This window comes from Hypanus sabinus, chromosome 14, assembly GCF_030144855.1.
Source record: "Hypanus sabinus isolate sHypSab1 chromosome 14, sHypSab1.hap1, whole genome shotgun sequence".
NCBI classification, from domain to species: domain Eukaryota; kingdom Metazoa; phylum Chordata; class Chondrichthyes; order Myliobatiformes; family Dasyatidae; genus Hypanus; species Hypanus sabinus.
This window is the reverse complement of record NC_082719.1, coordinates 92513982-92530940: the sequence shown is the minus strand read 5'-3', so window position 1 is coordinate 92530940 and position 16959 is coordinate 92513982. Positions and strand designations below refer to the sequence as shown.

Below are 16959 nucleotides of genomic sequence, written 5' to 3'. Positions count from 1 at the left end.
ACCCCTCCCGTCCATGTACTTACCCAAACTTCTCAAGTATCACAGTTGAACCCACATCCACCACTTCACACTCAGTTCACACTGGTTCTACCCTCTGAATGAAGATCCCCCTTGCAATCCTCTTAAGCATATCGTTTTTCACACTTACCTCGTGACCTCTAGTTCTCGTCTCACCCAATCTCAGTGAAAAGAGCTTGCTTGTTTTTAAAATGTAGTAGAATTTCATGAGAAACAGAGTCCTAGACGGGTGGGGTTGATGAGTGGGTGTGTAAAGCTTCTATGTGCATGACTTTAATATAACCCAAATGCTCTTTCTCCAGTTTGAGTAATCATTGGACAGAAGGTCCTACAAGTCAGTGGAAATGAACGTAGAACAGCACATTGCAGGCCCATTGGCCGATGAAGCATTGCACTAATATTAGAGTAGGTTTAAAGTTGTCTGTAAAGGGTGTTAAGATGCTGGCTAACCCAGCATAACTGAACAAAAGCAACTTGGTCCTTGATACTGAAGATGATGCCAAGTGAACATATTGATACTTTTTTCCCAGTGAATTTGGAGGATTTGTGAGAACAGGATTGGTACTGGGTTCTTTTGCCAGTGCTTTAGAATGCATGCTGCAGCTAGTCTATATCTTGGAAGAAGAGCTCAGGCCAGGTCTGAAGTCTTGATCTTCAAAATTATTTTCCTTAGTTGACCGAAGGCCATGCTGATACATCGGTAGATTTTGTCATCAATGTCTTCCTGGTTTTAGAGCAGGGGCTCCCAAACTGGGATCCACGGACCGCTTGGTTAATGGTTAGGGTCCATGGCATAAAGAAGGGTTGGAAACTCCTTTCCTCAAGGAAGAGGAAGCCTTCTAGGTTCTCACTGTGATTGTTTATTGTATCTTATTTTAACACTTAATTCTCAGTCAATTTCTTCAAAGTGTACTATTATATAATTCAAACATTTTAGTCTTTGAGACTGTGCTGGTATAGTGAACTGTTGTTTTCAAATCTTATTATTCAAAAATAGCACAAGTACATCGAAGTAACAACACTTACAATGCCTCAAAAAAGAAGAAATTATTTTAAGGATTGAACTGTTTAACAGGTTACAAACCAGAAGTAATCTGCTGGCTGTGGTTTGCGTACACTGCAGATGTGAAAGACATTATATTTCAAACTAATTTTTTATCGCATATTCAGGAACTGTGTTGCTACCAAGGGCAGCATTAGTTGCTCTTTCTCTAGTAGCTCTTAAATCAAATGGCTTGCCAAGACTTTTTAAGTAGGAAATTATGATTCATCCACATTGGTGGTCTGGGGTAATGCATGCAAAATGCTGACGGAACTCAGCACATCAGGTCGCATCTACAGAAAGGAATAATCGATGTTTCCAGCCAGAAATGTCGACTGCTTGCTCCTTTCCAAGATGCTACCTGACCTGCTGAGTTCCTCCAGCATTTTGTCTGTATTGCACTGGATCTCTAGCATCTTCAGAATCTCTTGTGTTTATGGTAGGTGGTCTGGACCAACCATTAGAAACATGGAAACATAGAAAGCATACAGCACAATACAGGCCCTTCAGCCCACAAAGCTGTGCCGAACATGTCCTTACTATAGAAATTACCTAGGGTTTCCCATAGCCCTCTATTTTCTTAAGCTCCGTATACCTATACAGCAGTCTCTTAAAAGACCCTGTTTTATCTGCCTCCACCACTGCTGCTGGCAGACCATTCCACGCACTCACCACTCTGTGTATATAAAAAAAAAACAACTTAGCCCTGACATCTCTTCTGTACCTACTTTCAAGTACCTTAAAACCTTGCCCTCTCATGTTAGCCATTTCAGCCCTGGGAAAAAGCCTCTGATTATCCACACGATCAGTGCCTCTTATCATCTTATACACCTCTATCAGGTCACCTCTCATCCTCCGTCACTCCAAGGAGAAAAGGCCGAGTTCACTCCACCTATTCTCATAAGGCATGCTCCCCAATCCAGGCGACATCCTTGTGAATCTCCTCTGCACTCTTTTTATGGTTTTCACGTCCTTCCTGTAGTGAGGTGACCAGAACTGAGCACAGTGCTCCAAGTAGGGTCAGACCAGGGTCCTATATAGCTGCAATATTACCTCTCCGCTCTTAAACTCAATCCCACGGTTGATGAAGGCCAATGTACCATATGCCTTCTTAACCACAGAGTTAGCCTGTGCAGCAGCTTTGAGTGTCCTTGGACTCGGATCCCAAGATCCTTCTGACCCTCCACACTGCCAAGTGTCTAAACACAAGATAAATCATAAAGATGGCAGATTTCTACTCATAAGTACAACAGAAGGGATTTTTTTAAGAAACATAATTATTTAATAACTTTTTTTAAAATTTAAGCACATTAATTGACTTTAACTTTAGGTGACATGGTAGGAATTAATTATACTCTCTGGCTGATAATTAAGGCATCTGGGTTACTAGTCCTGTAAATTAACTGCTGTACCTCCATATGACATAGCAGAATCAGGCCATTCAGCCCATCGAGTTTGTACTGCCATTCCATCATGGTTGATTTATTATCCCTTTCAATCCCTTTCTCCTGCCTTGTAGTGAAAATGTAGATAATTTTCGGAAACTGTTGAATGTCTTGTATAGGGCCATATGTAAATGTCATTACTGAATTGCAATTTTAAAATCCTGTTAACTAAGAGATCTGCAAATACATGTTCATGGGCTAGGGAATTGTTGCAGATATAAAGCCAATAAAGCATGCTTTCATTCAGTGACCATGTACCATTTAAACTTCTTTAACCAGACATTGGTGAATTTGTGGAATTGATTGCCTCAGACAGCTGTGGAGGCCAAGTCACTGGGGATATTTAAAATGAAGTTTGATAAGTTCATTATTAGTAAGGGCATCAAAGGTTATGGGGAGAAGGGGTTTGAGAATAATAAATTAGCGTGATGGAATGGCGGAACAGACTCAATGGGCCAAATGGCCTAATTCTGCTGCTATGTCTAATGGTCTTATGGTAATGCTGAAAACATCCTAATATAGTATTAATACCCTTAGATGCTATAAATAGCATTTTACTTTGGGAAAAAAAAATATCCCTTCCTCTTCTCCGTGCCAACTTGGCTAGTCAATAGCATATACTGCTCCAAGTTAGATAGTTAAGCATTTAAGCTCCTAACACACATTGTAAGCTAACTTTCCAAGTACAATACCAAGGGAGTGGTACATTGCTGAATGCTTCTTTTTTTAATGGATGAAAAGTTTAGCCAAGTTTTCGTCTGCTTGTTCTGTGGGCTAAAAATATAATTGGATGCAGTGAAAAAGGAGGGAGGTCTCCAGAACTTTGACCAACAATTCTGCCACATATAATGTCATACTTCTTTAAATAACTAGTTGTTAGTCTCATTTTAAAACTATTTATTTGGTAGGGGGAATAGCAACAGATTTGTTTTATGCAATGTCTTCATTCAAATTAATTATGCCTGAATACTTGTCTGGTACATTTCTATGAACTCTGACAGCCTTTGATATTTATCTTCAAGATTACTCACGTAATGTTAGATGTTGAAAGAGTAGGTTATCATGGGTGAAGCACACATGCTTTCAGTTTGGATTTGAGGGAGAGACTCTGATTGGAAGACCTGTTTTTTAAAAAAAATGTGTTCATAAAAACCTTTTGCTCCAAAATATAAGGGAGAGAAGTATATTTATTCTGAAGCTCTGAGAAAATGTACTTACATGTCACTAACTTTGCTTCTTGTGCTTTGTTTTTTTTTTGAACTTGGACAATTGTTGAATGTTCTGTCAACTCTTGGTCCTGTTCAGTCTACAGTTCTGAAGTTCCTTCTTCCCTGGTCCTGCCAGGCTCATCTTTATCATGGATGTTCATTCCCTTTACTTATCCCAATATTTATTGCTAATTTATTATTTATTTTTGTATTTGCACAGTTCGTTGTATGCTGCACTCTGGTTGAACACTCAAGTCGGCCGGTCTTTCATTGATCCTGTTGTGGTTATTATTCTATAGATTTATTGAGTATGCCCACAAGGAAATGAACGTCAAGGTTGTGTATGGTGACATATATGTACTTTGACAATAAATCTACTTTGTACTTCACACCTATACTCCACATCAGGATGGTCTGAGGGCTCTGTCCTTGGCTTCCTGAGCACAGGCCTAACCAATTTCCCTCCACCAACAAACTGGGCCACATATCTGAATTTCTTGGATTGAATAATTTCCCCTTCAACTCCAATTGCTCTCTCCAGATCAAAGGTGTAGCTTTAAGTTATCAGATGGGACCAGGCTTTAGGTATCTTTTTAGAATGACTATGTATGGCTGGGGAGGCCAAGTCATTAGGTATATTTAAAGTGGAGGTTGATAGGACCTTGATTAATAAAGGCATCAAAAGGTAAAGGGAGCAGGATTGCGAATGGTGTTGAGAGAAATAATATATAAGTCATGATGGAATGGCAGAGCAGACTTGATGGGTCAAATGGCCCAATTCTGCACCTATGTCTATTGATCTTTAGTGGGATGTATAGAATAGACTCCTCCCTCTCAGCAGCTTAATCATATTTTTCTCTCCTTCCCATGTGTGATTTAAAAAGTCTTCACTTGAAATGTTAGCTCTGTTTTTTCTCCCCCTCAGATGCAACCTGGCTGGCTGTTTCCAGAATTTTATTTCAGACTTCCAACAGCTGCAGTTTGTTTCATTTTGTATTCAGTACAATGTCAAGTTGGCTTTGGTGTTTCTGAAACCAGATGATTAAGATTCAAAAATTCATCCTTGGAGTGATTCTTTTTAATAAACTTTTTTTTAACCTTTCACTGTGTCTTCACAATGATATGAATCAGTTTAGAAACTCAGTTAATAGGGTTATGGGAATGAACTTTTGTACTATTGTTCAAGGATCTTCACAATTGCTGCTGCTAATGTTACAAAGTACTTTCCGCAACCCACCACTGCAGACTGTTTCTCAACAGTTCTTAACAGGACTGCTTCTAATGAAGGCTGGAAGTCATAAAGAGTTTTCAGCGTTGATTCATGTGAATGAATATTGTATGATATGATCTGAGTTGATTTGCATCTTGACCTTGCAGTGTGCTTTTTTTAATTTAAGAGATTAATGAATGATGGTAACAGTCACCTTGGCCCATCTCATTCGTTGTCATCATAGCTTAGAATGTTGATGGCTAATTATAGTGGGGCAGTTTGTTGGAAACTAATAAATAACTTGAATTCTTTTTGTTTGAACTTGGCTCATTTCACAAAATAGATAAATCTGAAACAATTTGAAGTTATGGTACTATTAGTGATGTTAGCATGCTCTTATGTTACTAGTAAAATTAAATGGATTGAGAGAAAATTGGGCTTGTATAGAAAACAGATAATCTGAAAAACCTCTAGTCTTTCAGCAATGGTTAGGAATAAAGAAATAAGGTTTTATTTTGGACAAGCCCATTAGTAGTCCATGGAAGGTGCCATATGTGGACTGATTATATGCTTAACAGCCTATGAATTAACATGGGCAACATAGAAAATGCTGGAGGAACTCATTATATTGGGCAGATTCAGGAGAGGGGAACAAACAGTCGATGATTTGGGTTCAGACCCTTGACTAGTACTGGAAAGGAAGGCAGCAGAAGCCAGAATAACAGGACTGCTTCTAATGAAGGCTGGAAGTCATAAAGAGGGGGTGGGGAAGGGGGAGGGGAGTACAAGCTAGCTCGTGATGGTTGAGACCAGGTAAAGGGGATGGTGGGTAAGGGAGGAGAGTTAAAGAAGCCAGGAGGGGATAGGTAGAAGAGGAAAAAGATAGGAAAGGACAGTGGACCATGGAAGAAAGAGGAGGAGGTGGAACCAGAAGGAGATGACAAGAAGGGGTGAGAGTGGAGGCACAAGGGGCATTGAGAAAAGAGAGAAGGGGGACGGGGGAGAAATGATCAGAAGTTGGGGGAAGAAACGCTATTCATGCCATCAGGTTGGAGGCTACCAAGATGGAATGTGAGGTGTTGTTCCTCCAGCCTGAGTATTTATTCCTCTCCATACAGTAGGTGCTACATGACCAGCTGAATGGTCCAGCATTTTGGAGTTGTTGGTCAAGCTTTCCAGCATCTGCAGAATCTCTGAATTAATATAAGCATTATCTGACTATAACTATGATGACACTTTGAAATCTCAATTAAATTACAAGCTTGGATGCAGAATCTCTACTCCTGTCATGTTATTTTATTACATCAGGTGTTGTGTTGGGCAGGTGTTAAATAAATCAAAATGCAGGGTACGAAATCTGAAGAAGTATTTGCATTAATCAGAATAGGAAAATACATTGGCAATTATAGACAAAGTTCTCTTATCAGCCTTTGAGTCTTCGCAACCTCCTTGCACAGAAATTCATAATGCTATTCCCACAGGATTGGCTTGGGCAGAGAGCCAGTCAGTATCTTAAGCAGCTGATGTCAGCAGTTTTCAGTGGCATTCGCGGTGCAGCATGTGCAATGTGATGGGTCTCTCACTAGTGCAGCTAAACGTTTTTATGGAGAATGCCTTGCAGGATCTGAAATTCTTTTGTCTAGATATGTGTGTCAACTGTAAGGTCTTTTCATTCAGCTTCCTTTTCAAATATTTGGGACCTGGGAGGGAAAATCTAAAACCTGTCACACGGATGTGCATCCGATTCTTCGAATTAGGTTTCTGATTAATGTATTGCTTGTGTCTGAGTTGTTTTAAGTGCCTGAACACACAATCCTGTATCTCCGCACTCATTCAGCTTTTCTTTCTGCATTGCAGGTACATGAGTGGAACAAAAATGATGAGCGACTACTGCAAGCTGTGGAGCATGGCGATGCCGAGAAAGTGGCAGCTCTCTTGGGCAAAAAAGGGACCAGTCCCGTCAAGCTGGATGGCGAGGGGAAATCTGCGTAAGTGAATCGAATACCGCCACCCCTGCATTTAAAAGTCTGTTTGGTGGGGGAGGGGGAGGGAGGGATTATTTTTGTTTTGGTTATCAACCTTTGTAAAAATCCTTGTTTTAAATTGCCCTATTTATTTTTAAATACTTCCTTTTAATTGGTGTGTCTTTACTGCTGTATTTTTCTACAACTTTTAGTTGTAGAAAACAAGGCCGGAGTTGCTGCTTTGATAATGATGCATCTTGGTTAGAGCTAAATGTTAATGTAGATAATAAATCTGTGGCTTCTATCATTCCTAGTCTCAGATTCTAAACTATCCACATATCTGATTTGGGGGGCGGGTAGTTTCTGGCAGTGACACATTCATTGTTGCAAATTGCTGCAATCATATTGTGAAATTATTGATTCCCTTGTAAATTCTGCTTCATTGGCATTGATGCCTAACATTGTTTAATATAAATTAATCTGCATTGCTAGTTGTATTGCAATGAAATATGGCATTTTGAAGTATAGTAGTGCCAATTTTTGTATATATTGCAAAAATCTTATTTAAAACTGCCTTTGTAGTAAATGTGATTTATTGCAGTAACCATTAAATATTACCCCATGCAGTTACTGAGCTCCTATCCTCTCTTTTCCAAAGAAACCAACAGCACAGAGCACCGCTTCACTCGCTTTTATAAAAAAGCTTCACCTTGTCACTTTTACTCTACAGCCAGAATTTAGAAAAATGTCAGATCAGGTCAGGGTTTTATGAGTATTGAGAGCAGTATTGAGCCCCTTATCTAAGAAAAGATGGGCTGGCATTGAGGAGAGTCCAGATGAGGTTCACGAGAATGATCCCCGGAATGAAAGGATTAACATATGAGGAGTGTTTGGTGGTCCTAGGCCTGTACTCACTGGAATTTAGAAAAATGAGGGGTGGATTTCATTAAACCCTACCAAATAATGAAAGGCCTAGATAGAGTTGATGTGAAGAGGACATCTCCTGCAGTGAGGGAGTCTAGGACCAGAGTGCACAGTCTCAGAATAGGACGACACCTCTCTCAAACAGACATAAGAAGGAATTTCTTTAGCCAGAGAGTAGTGAATCTGTGGAATTAATTGCAACAGGCAGCTGTGGAGGCCAAGCCTTTGTGCGTATTTATAAAGCAGAGGTTGATAGGCTCTTGAATAGTAAGGTTGTCAAGGGTTACAGGGAGAAAGCAGAAGAACGAGGTTGAGAAGGATAATAAGTCTACCATGATTGAATGGCAGCACTGACTCGATGGGCCAAGTGGCCCAATTCTGCTCCTATATCTTATGGTCTTATAGCTAATCTCATGGACATTCCCACCATCACTGGGATGGAGTTGAATTTAAAAAGTAGTGACAGGTTATTTTAAGAAGTGAAACGCAATCACTTATTTAAAGCTACGCATGTCATTGAAGACTGATACCTCACCTTCAGACGTTTAGTAGAATTTAAGAAAATGTAGCCAGTTGTACCTTGGGAAAAACACACAACACAGGTCAGAGTGTTACAGTTGACTTACACACAGTGGCCACTTTATTAGGTACCGGGTGTGGTCTTCTGCTGCTGTAGTCCGTCCACTTTGACGTGTGCGTTCAGAGATGCTCTTCTGAACACCACTGTTGTAACGTGGTTATTTGAGTTACCGTCACCTTCCTGTTTGATCCAGTCTGGCCATTCTCCACTAACCTCTCTTTATTTGCAAGGCATTTTCACCCACAGAACTGCTGCTCACCTTTTTGCTTTTTGCACCACTCTTTATAAGCTCCAGAGACTTAAGTGTGAAAATCCCAGGAGGTCAGCAGTTTTTTTGAGATACTCCAACTGCCCTGTCTGGCACCAACAATCATTCCACAGTTAAAGTCACTTGGATCACATTTCTTCCCCGTTCAGATGATTGGTATGAACAACAACTGAAGCTGCTGACCATGTCTTCATGTTTGTATGCATTGAGTTGCTGCCACGTGATTGGCTGATTAGATAATTGCATTAACAAGCAGGTGTACCTAATAAAGTGGCCACTAAGTGTGTACATCCCAGACATAATTGTAGTTGTGTGTTGAAGAACTTTTGCTGTAAGCATCATCCATGACCTCCTGCTGAACAATGTGCACTCAGAGATATCAAGAGAAGATCTAAGAGATGAGTTCTTTTACTGAGGTGAAAGTGACTGAATTGACATAAAGATGGGCGTTGACGGAGACCTTATAACATTCAGATTAATGAGAATTGAGAGAAACTTTTCACTGGCTGTGTCGGTCTACACCCAAAGAGAAAGTTGTGCTTGTTAAAGTTCAGTCATTCCAGGATCAATGTATCTCTGCAGAAGTTCCTCAGGGCAGAATCTTTAACTAGTTTCTTTTAAGTTACTTCATTTGCTTTGTTCCCCTGGAGTGAATGAGATCAGAATCAGGTTTATTATGTGTTGAGAAAATTGTTGGTTTGCAGCAGCAGTACAGTGCGATGCTTAAAAATTACTGTAAGTTAGAATAAAAATACATTAAAAATAAATAATGTAAAGAGAGCGCAATTTCGTGAGGACCACTCGGAAATCTGGCAAGGGGAAAGAAGCTGTTCCTAAATCATTGTTGAAGCTCCTGAAACACCTCCCTGATGGTAATAATGAAAAGAGGGCATGTCCTGGATGGTGAGGATCTGTAATGGCGGATGCCACCTTCTTGAGACATCACCTTTTAAAGATGACCCTCGATGGTGGGGAAACTGGATGTTGGGGAGGACATTCACTGAATGCAATATGAAATACCTATCGACCTTCACTTTAAATATGCCCAATGACTCAGACTCCACAGCTGTGTGTGACAATTCATTCCAAAGATTCACCACCTTCCAGCTAAAGAAATTCCTCCTCATCTCTATTCTAAATGGACATCTTTTTTTTCTGAAGCTGTGTCCTCCGGTCCTAGATTCTCCCACTATTGGAAACATTCTCTGCATTTCCATTCTATCCAGGTCTTTCAAACGTGTGGCTGCAGCGTGATAACTTTACTCCTGCATCAGAGATGACGTTAAGGTTATAGTTTGGCTTGGTCTCAAACTGCAGAATTATAATAAGGAACCTCATTATATAGAATATTCAATACTGAAATTACATAATTAATTAATGTGGCACTCCGTTCTTTACCAGCATAAAATTGGTTGGGTGTGCAAATGAGTCCTTCTGCTTCACTGCTCTTTTTATATAGAGACTGGAGAAATAGCTGACATTTGATTCTAATGGCCTGTTGATGACTCTATGATTTTGAACTTGTGCTACTGTGCTGCTAGTCTGTTTGATTAGTGACGTGGTAGCACAGGATTTTGCAGCATCAGCTGGACGGTCGGGGTTTAATTCCCACCGCTGTCTGTATGGAGACCCATGACAGCATAGGTTTTCTCCAGGTGCTCCAGTTTTGTCCCATTGGAGGGATGCGTAGTGCTGAGGGAGCAATACAATTGCAGCAGGGCTTGGGCAAATTGGAAGAATGGGCAAAAAAGTAGCAGGTGGAATACAGTGTTGGGACGTGTATGACAATACATTTTTTTTTGGTAAAAGGAACAGTGGAACAGTGCAGACTGTTACCTAAATGGGGAGAAAATTCATCCATCAGAGGTGCAGAGGGACTTAGGAATCCTTGTGCAAGACACCCAGAAGGTTAATTTGCAGGTTGAGTCTGTGGTAAAGAAGGCAGTGTTGGCATTTATTTCAAGGCGAATAGAATATAAAAACAGGTTTAATAAGGCACTAGTCAGGCCGAACTTGGAGTATTGTCAACAGCTTTGGGCCCCGTATCTCAGGAGGGTTGTGTTGTCATTAGAGAGAGTCCAGAGGAGGTTCACGAGGATGATTCCAGGAATGAAAGGGTTAACATATGAGGAGCATTTGGCAGCCTTGGGCCTGTACTCACTGGAATTTAGAAGAATACGTAGGGATCAAAAATGTTGAAAGGACTAGACAAGGTGGATATGGAGAGGATGTTTCCTGTGGAGGGGATATCCAGAACCTGAGGGCAGAGCCTCAAAACTGAGGGCAACTTTTTAGAACAGAGGTAAGGAGGATTTTTTTGTTTAGCCAGTGGATAGTAAATCTGCGGAATGCTCTGCCACAGACTGCAGTGGAGGTCAAGACCGTGGATATATTTAAGGTGGAAATTGATAGTTTGCTAATTGGTCAGGACATCAAAGGATATGATGAAAATGCAGGCGTGTGGGGTTGAGTGGGATCCGGGCTCAGGAATGGTGGAATGGCACAGCAGACTCGATGGGCTAAGTAGCCTGATCCTGCTCCTATCTCTTACGGTCTTATTCCAAAGATGGACAGTTAGTATTAGTGAATTATGAGCTTGCTGTGTTTGTGCCGGAAACCTGCTGACTGCCCAGCACAATCCTCACAGATTTAATTAGATGCAAGTGACACATTTCACTGTACATTTTGATGTGCATGTGACAAATAAAGTTAATTTTTGAAATCTTTATCTTTAAGTTGGGAAAGATACTGAACAGCTGAAGAATAAATTTTAAAGCAAAGGTTCAGAGATATGGTGAATGCAGAAAATGATGAAAATTTGGCGAAAAAGCTCAGAGCAAAATCATAGAAAAATAGAGAACCTACAGCACGAAGTTATGCCGAACATGTCCCTACCTTAGAAATTACTAGGCTTACCTGCAGCCCTCTATTTTTCTAAGCTCCATGTACCTATCCAAAAGCCTCTTAAAAGACCCTATCATATCCGCCTCCACCACCGTTGCCGGCAGCCCATTCCATGCACTCACCACTCTCTGCATTTAAAAAAAACTTACCCCTGACATCTCCTCTGTACCTACTCCCCAGTACCTTAAACCTGTGTCCTCTTGTGGCAACCATTTCATCCCTAGGAAAAAGCCTCTGACTATCCACAGGATCAATGCCTGTCATCTTACACACTTCTATCAGGTCACCTCTCATCCTCCTTCGCTCCAAGGAGAAAAGGCCAAGTTCACTCAACCTATTGTCATAAGGCATGCTCCCCAATCCAGACAACATCCTTGTGAATCTCCTCTGCACCCTTTCTATGGTTTCCACATCCTTCCTGTAGTGAGGCGATCAGAACTGAGCACAATACTCCAAGTGGGGTCTGACCAGGGTCCTATATAGCTGCAACATTACCTCTTGGCTCCTAAATTCAAGTCCACGATTGATGAAGGCCAATGCACCATAATCCTTCTTAACCACAAATTCATATTTGAAACTTTTTCAAATGTGTTTTCTGTTATTAGTATGGCAATCCCTGACATTTCAATTGCTTTTCTGTAATTATCAATTTGTGCATATTGTGTAAAATTTCGGAGCTAGAACTGCAGAATTCCTTATTTTCCAGCATTGCAAAGAGCCCAAGGTAAATTTTAAATGAATATTATTGCTCAAATGCACCACAAGGATGTTACTGGGACTGGAGGATCTGTGCTCAATTCCACTGTTTAAGAGAAGTTTGGATAGATACCTGAATGGGAGAAGTATGGAGGGCTGTGGTCCAGGTGTAGGTTAATGGGAGTAGACTTTAAATAATTTGACATTGATTAGAAGGACTGGAAGACCTGTTTCTGTGCTGTGCTTTTCTATGACTCTAAATGCACCACACACTTCCACAACCTACAATGAAATGTAAGCTTCGGTTATGTATCTGTGGATTACTTTAACCACTTTCTCCCCTTATAATTTAATCGTCCTTATAATATTTTTGATTCCTTGCAATGATTTCGTGATTTGTGTGTTTGTATGTGTACATTTACATACATGTATTTGACTCCAATAAGAGCAAGAAAAGCACGAGAATTTCTCGAAGCGTGGTTCTCTACAGGCTCATCGACATATATCCAGAATATGAACCATTACAGGGAAAAGAGAAACAAAGATGTCAGCAGTAATCTCGGGATCAGGACAAACACTTCCAGAGGGCCTCCCTCGAAGCTAGCCAATCAAAATCTCCTACTGCTGAACCACCCAAACAGATCACGATGTCTAATCACTATCCATCCAGACCCCAGAGGAGTATATAAGATGGCATTCGGAGGAGACAACACCCTCAACCGCGCACTGATGATGGCTTCTCGATTGGAACCAAAACTTCTTCAAACATTTTGCCAAGCTCAGCGATCAACCAAGCTACCATATATTTGCATGTTTCTGACATACTTTTTATGCCTCAGCTCAAAGTCAGAACTAGCAAACTCATTTCACTTGCTGAAGGATTTTCTTTGTTGCAATTTTTTTAGAACCTAAACGTGACACCATCAAGTGAGTTTTTAAAGTGTGCCATTGTGGTGACCCTTTTCCTGGCACATCCGAACTGACTCACAATTAGATGGCCTACGGGGGTTTGCGAGCACAGAGCTTTGGAGCCTCTGCGCCATGGGGGGCAGGTTGAGTGAGGCTTAAAAGTGAGGCTGAAGATTTCGAATAAAGTTTTTTCCTTCGACTGCAGTTACCGACTCCGTGTCGTAATTTTAGCGCTGCATGTAGCACACCGCTACACCATGTCTTTATGCTTAACACGGGGCCTTCAATAAAGAAAAGATATCTTAATCTACACATTACAAGTATGATATATTCCACTTAGTAAAGTGATAAACAAACTAAATTTTAATTTTACATCACAGATTTTAAACTAGCGTTGAATAAAACATGCTGTGGCTTCTGTGAACTCTTCGGTTGTTGGTTCTATCTGTTTTTAAACAGTTCTGGTACTTCTGTTGCCTTTTGCTTTCACAGTACAAAGCTGCTTTGTTCCTTTAACCTTATTTGAAGGGCACACCCGGTAAAACAATGTTCTGAATACTTAACTAGAGCCAGAATTGTGGTATGGACTGTTAAGTCCTCTGCTGTCTGACCAGATGGATGTGGCATAAATGTGTACCTTTAAACACTTAGTACATTTCCACTGATGTAATTCATTATGACTACAAAAGCCACAATAAAGCCAACAATGTAAGTTGTCTGCATTGTATTATTTGTGTAAGCAATAGCCCATCTTTATAAAAGGGAACTGGGAAACTAAAAACGGTGTCTGCGTTAGTTAAGAATAAACGGATCGCAATATCTTGCAGAAACAAATGGTCAGATATTAGTCCAATCGCAAACAAGAGAAAATCTGCAGATGCTGGAAATCCGGGAAATACACACAAAATGCTGGAGGACCTCAGCAGGCCAGGCAGCATCTATGGAAAAGAGTACAGTCGATGTTTCAGGCTGAAACCCTTCCGTCGAATGTACTCTTTTCCGTAGATGCTGCCTGGCCTGCTGTCTTCCTCCAGCATCTTGTGTGTGTTGGTCCGATATTAGGCATGTGACCTTTGCACTGAGAAAAATATCATTGTTCACATCCCACAGACAAGCGGCAAAGTCATATGTTTGAGGTATCTGACATCATGACTGGTTAATTTTCTTCCTCTTTTGGCGACTGCCAGAGATAAGTAGTTAAGTATGTGTCTTGAGGTATCTGATTCAGAGAGCAACAGATCATCACATGGGAATCTGATTATTGCAGACTTTAACATGGAGACTGTAGGTGACTTTGTGCGCTTGGATTTTCTGCACGCTTTTGGGCTTGTGTTGAAGATCTGTTGTGTAGTTAATAATGATGCTGAAATAAACAAAAGCCATCATAACTTCATAAACACAAGAGATCTTACAACTGCTAATAATCTTGAGATTCACTCACCCACCCACCCACCCAGGCAGCATCTCTGGACGAGACTAAAAGGTTGATGTTTTGCACCAAGCCCTTGATCAGGACAGTTGGTATGTAGGAAAGGGGGCTAAAGGTACTGGATTCCCAGAGAATGGAGAGCAAGTTTAATAAGGTTATAATTTTACTGCTGAAGTAAAGTTCATACCCAAACCTTCATCTTCTGTTCTCATCTAATACTTTCATAGTAATGTTTATCTTGAAAAGTTACAAAGTTGAAGAAAGTTTATATTCTGTGTTTTCACCTGTTTGTGCAGTTTGTTTAGCTTTTTTCGCATGGTGTGAGCGGTGGGGTTGTGGTTAGGGTTTGAAATTCTTGTCGTTTGCGTGATTTGTTTTTCTACATGTGGGGTGGTGATGTTTTACTTTGTACAGCTTCCGTGGTTTTCTTTTTCGGTGACTATCTAGAGAAGGCGGATCATGGCTGTATACTGCTTGTGTACTTTGATAATAAATGTATCTTGAACCTTGAAGTATATTCTGTAAATGAAAAAAGGCTGGGCTGATTCTCATTGGAAAATGAAACATATTAAGATGAATAATTTGGTAATGAAAGAGATTGAGAAATTTGATCTGGGCAAATAGTTCACTCCAGACAGGTTTGGAACCAGAGGATGTAAATATAAGCAGTCAGATATTCTTTTGCATGTAATAGAGGATGAATGTGAGTACTTTTCAAGTGCTGTTAAAAGAACAATGTAGTGAGGCTAACATTGAATTGAAGGTATTCTGAGATTACATCAATTTTTGTGGTGCAGAATATATCTCTAGAGCACTTATGTAGTACTCTAAAATTATTCATTACTTCAGAATTGCTCTGAATTCACTCCTTTGCAGTTTTTCATCTTTTAATATGTGGTTCAGATGTCATTTTGGTCTAAATTATGTTTCCTTAAAATCCACTGGTTCACTACTTAGTGCTATTAACACAAATATAAATGCAGGTTCTGAACTGAGTCATAACTGACCTCTAGCAGAGACGTGAAAGTTGACATTCATGTAAAGTTCGCATGCTGCAATTAGTCAGTGACATTTGAACTGTTTTCTTTGATACTGGCTGAGGAAAATGAATATTAGCTGATTGCACGTCACTATTTGTGTATTGTATTTATACAATAGCCTTGGCATGGAGGTGAGATGATGGCTAATGAATAACTACATTTTTAGGTAAATCAGTATATGCCATTCCAAATTGGATCCCCATTCAGTTCAGTGGGGTGTTTAATGCCATATAATATTATTGAAATAGCCCATTTCATCAAAACACTGAATTGTATACAGGTAAAAGAAGAACTTTGTATTTTAACTCTATTTTATGTTTCTGCTACAATAAATTCAAAAGGGGGGAATATGAATTTTGAGCATTCAAGCTCCCATCACTTTGGAATGCTTTGATATCTGATTGTGAAGTTTTTGGGTATCCTTTTGTACGATAATTTCTCAAACAGATATTCCAATTCTGCCAAAATATGTGTAGTTCTGAGCTGTGATCAATTTAAACTTCAAGACAGATTTAATGTTCTCTCTAATTCAGCAGGAGAGTTTGGATGTTTACCAGAAATGACCATTGAAGTACAGGAAACATTATTAAAAAATACCATTTGAACATCATAATTTCTGGGGTTTTTTTTAAATAATTTTTTTTACCGTGGAAGCAAAATTCAGACACTTAACATCAATGGGTGGGGGGGGGGGGCAGATTGGGTTAATGGCCAAGAGACACTATTTGGTAGTCAAAACGTACAAAATGCTGGAGGAGCTCAGCAGGCTAGGCTGCATCTACGGGAAAAAAAGCAGTCAGCGTTTCTGGCCGAAACCCTTCGGCAAGACTTCCAAAAGGTTTCGACCCGGAACATCGACCGTTCCTGGTTTCCATAGATGCTGCCTGGCCTGCCAAGTTCCTCCAGCATTTTGTGTATGTTGCTCGGATTTCCAGCATCCGCAGATTTTCACTAATTGGTCATTGGCGTCCAGCAAAATCAGCATTCTTTGAACAACGGTTAGTTTTAGTAGCTTTTGCTAGACCTACAGTGAGGGTAGCTAATGTGATGTAAGTCATAGGGTGCTAAAAGGGGCTGTCAGACTAGTAAGTATGGGCTAGGTTGACCCATCTCATGTGCCATAGGTTTACTGCAATTAAGCTGGTTTTCAGTGAGTTGAATTTCATTGCTTTAGTATAAATTGTGTTGTGACCTAGTCAAGTCAAAATGACTACCTATGACACTAAAGATTATAGGAGGGAAGTTGAAGCTCTAGAAAGGTGCAGAGATTTACCAAGATGCTGCCTGGACTAGAGAGCATGTCTTCTGAGGGAAGGTTGAGC

The 16959-nt window shown here is 40.3% G+C and overlaps 1 protein-coding gene across 2 annotated transcripts in view; it reads left to right on the top strand.

The window, feature by feature from the left end:
* Positions 1–16959, top strand: part of LOC132404986 (ankycorbin-like) — a 208198-nt gene that overhangs the window by 102891 nt on the left and 88348 nt on the right. For both annotated transcript variants that reach the window (XM_059989643.1, XM_059989642.1), the window contains exon 3: positions 6781–6911. In XM_059989643.1, the coding sequence (XP_059845626.1) occupies positions 6781–6911 (131 nt within the window). The remainder of the gene's footprint in view (positions 1–6780; positions 6912–16959) is intronic.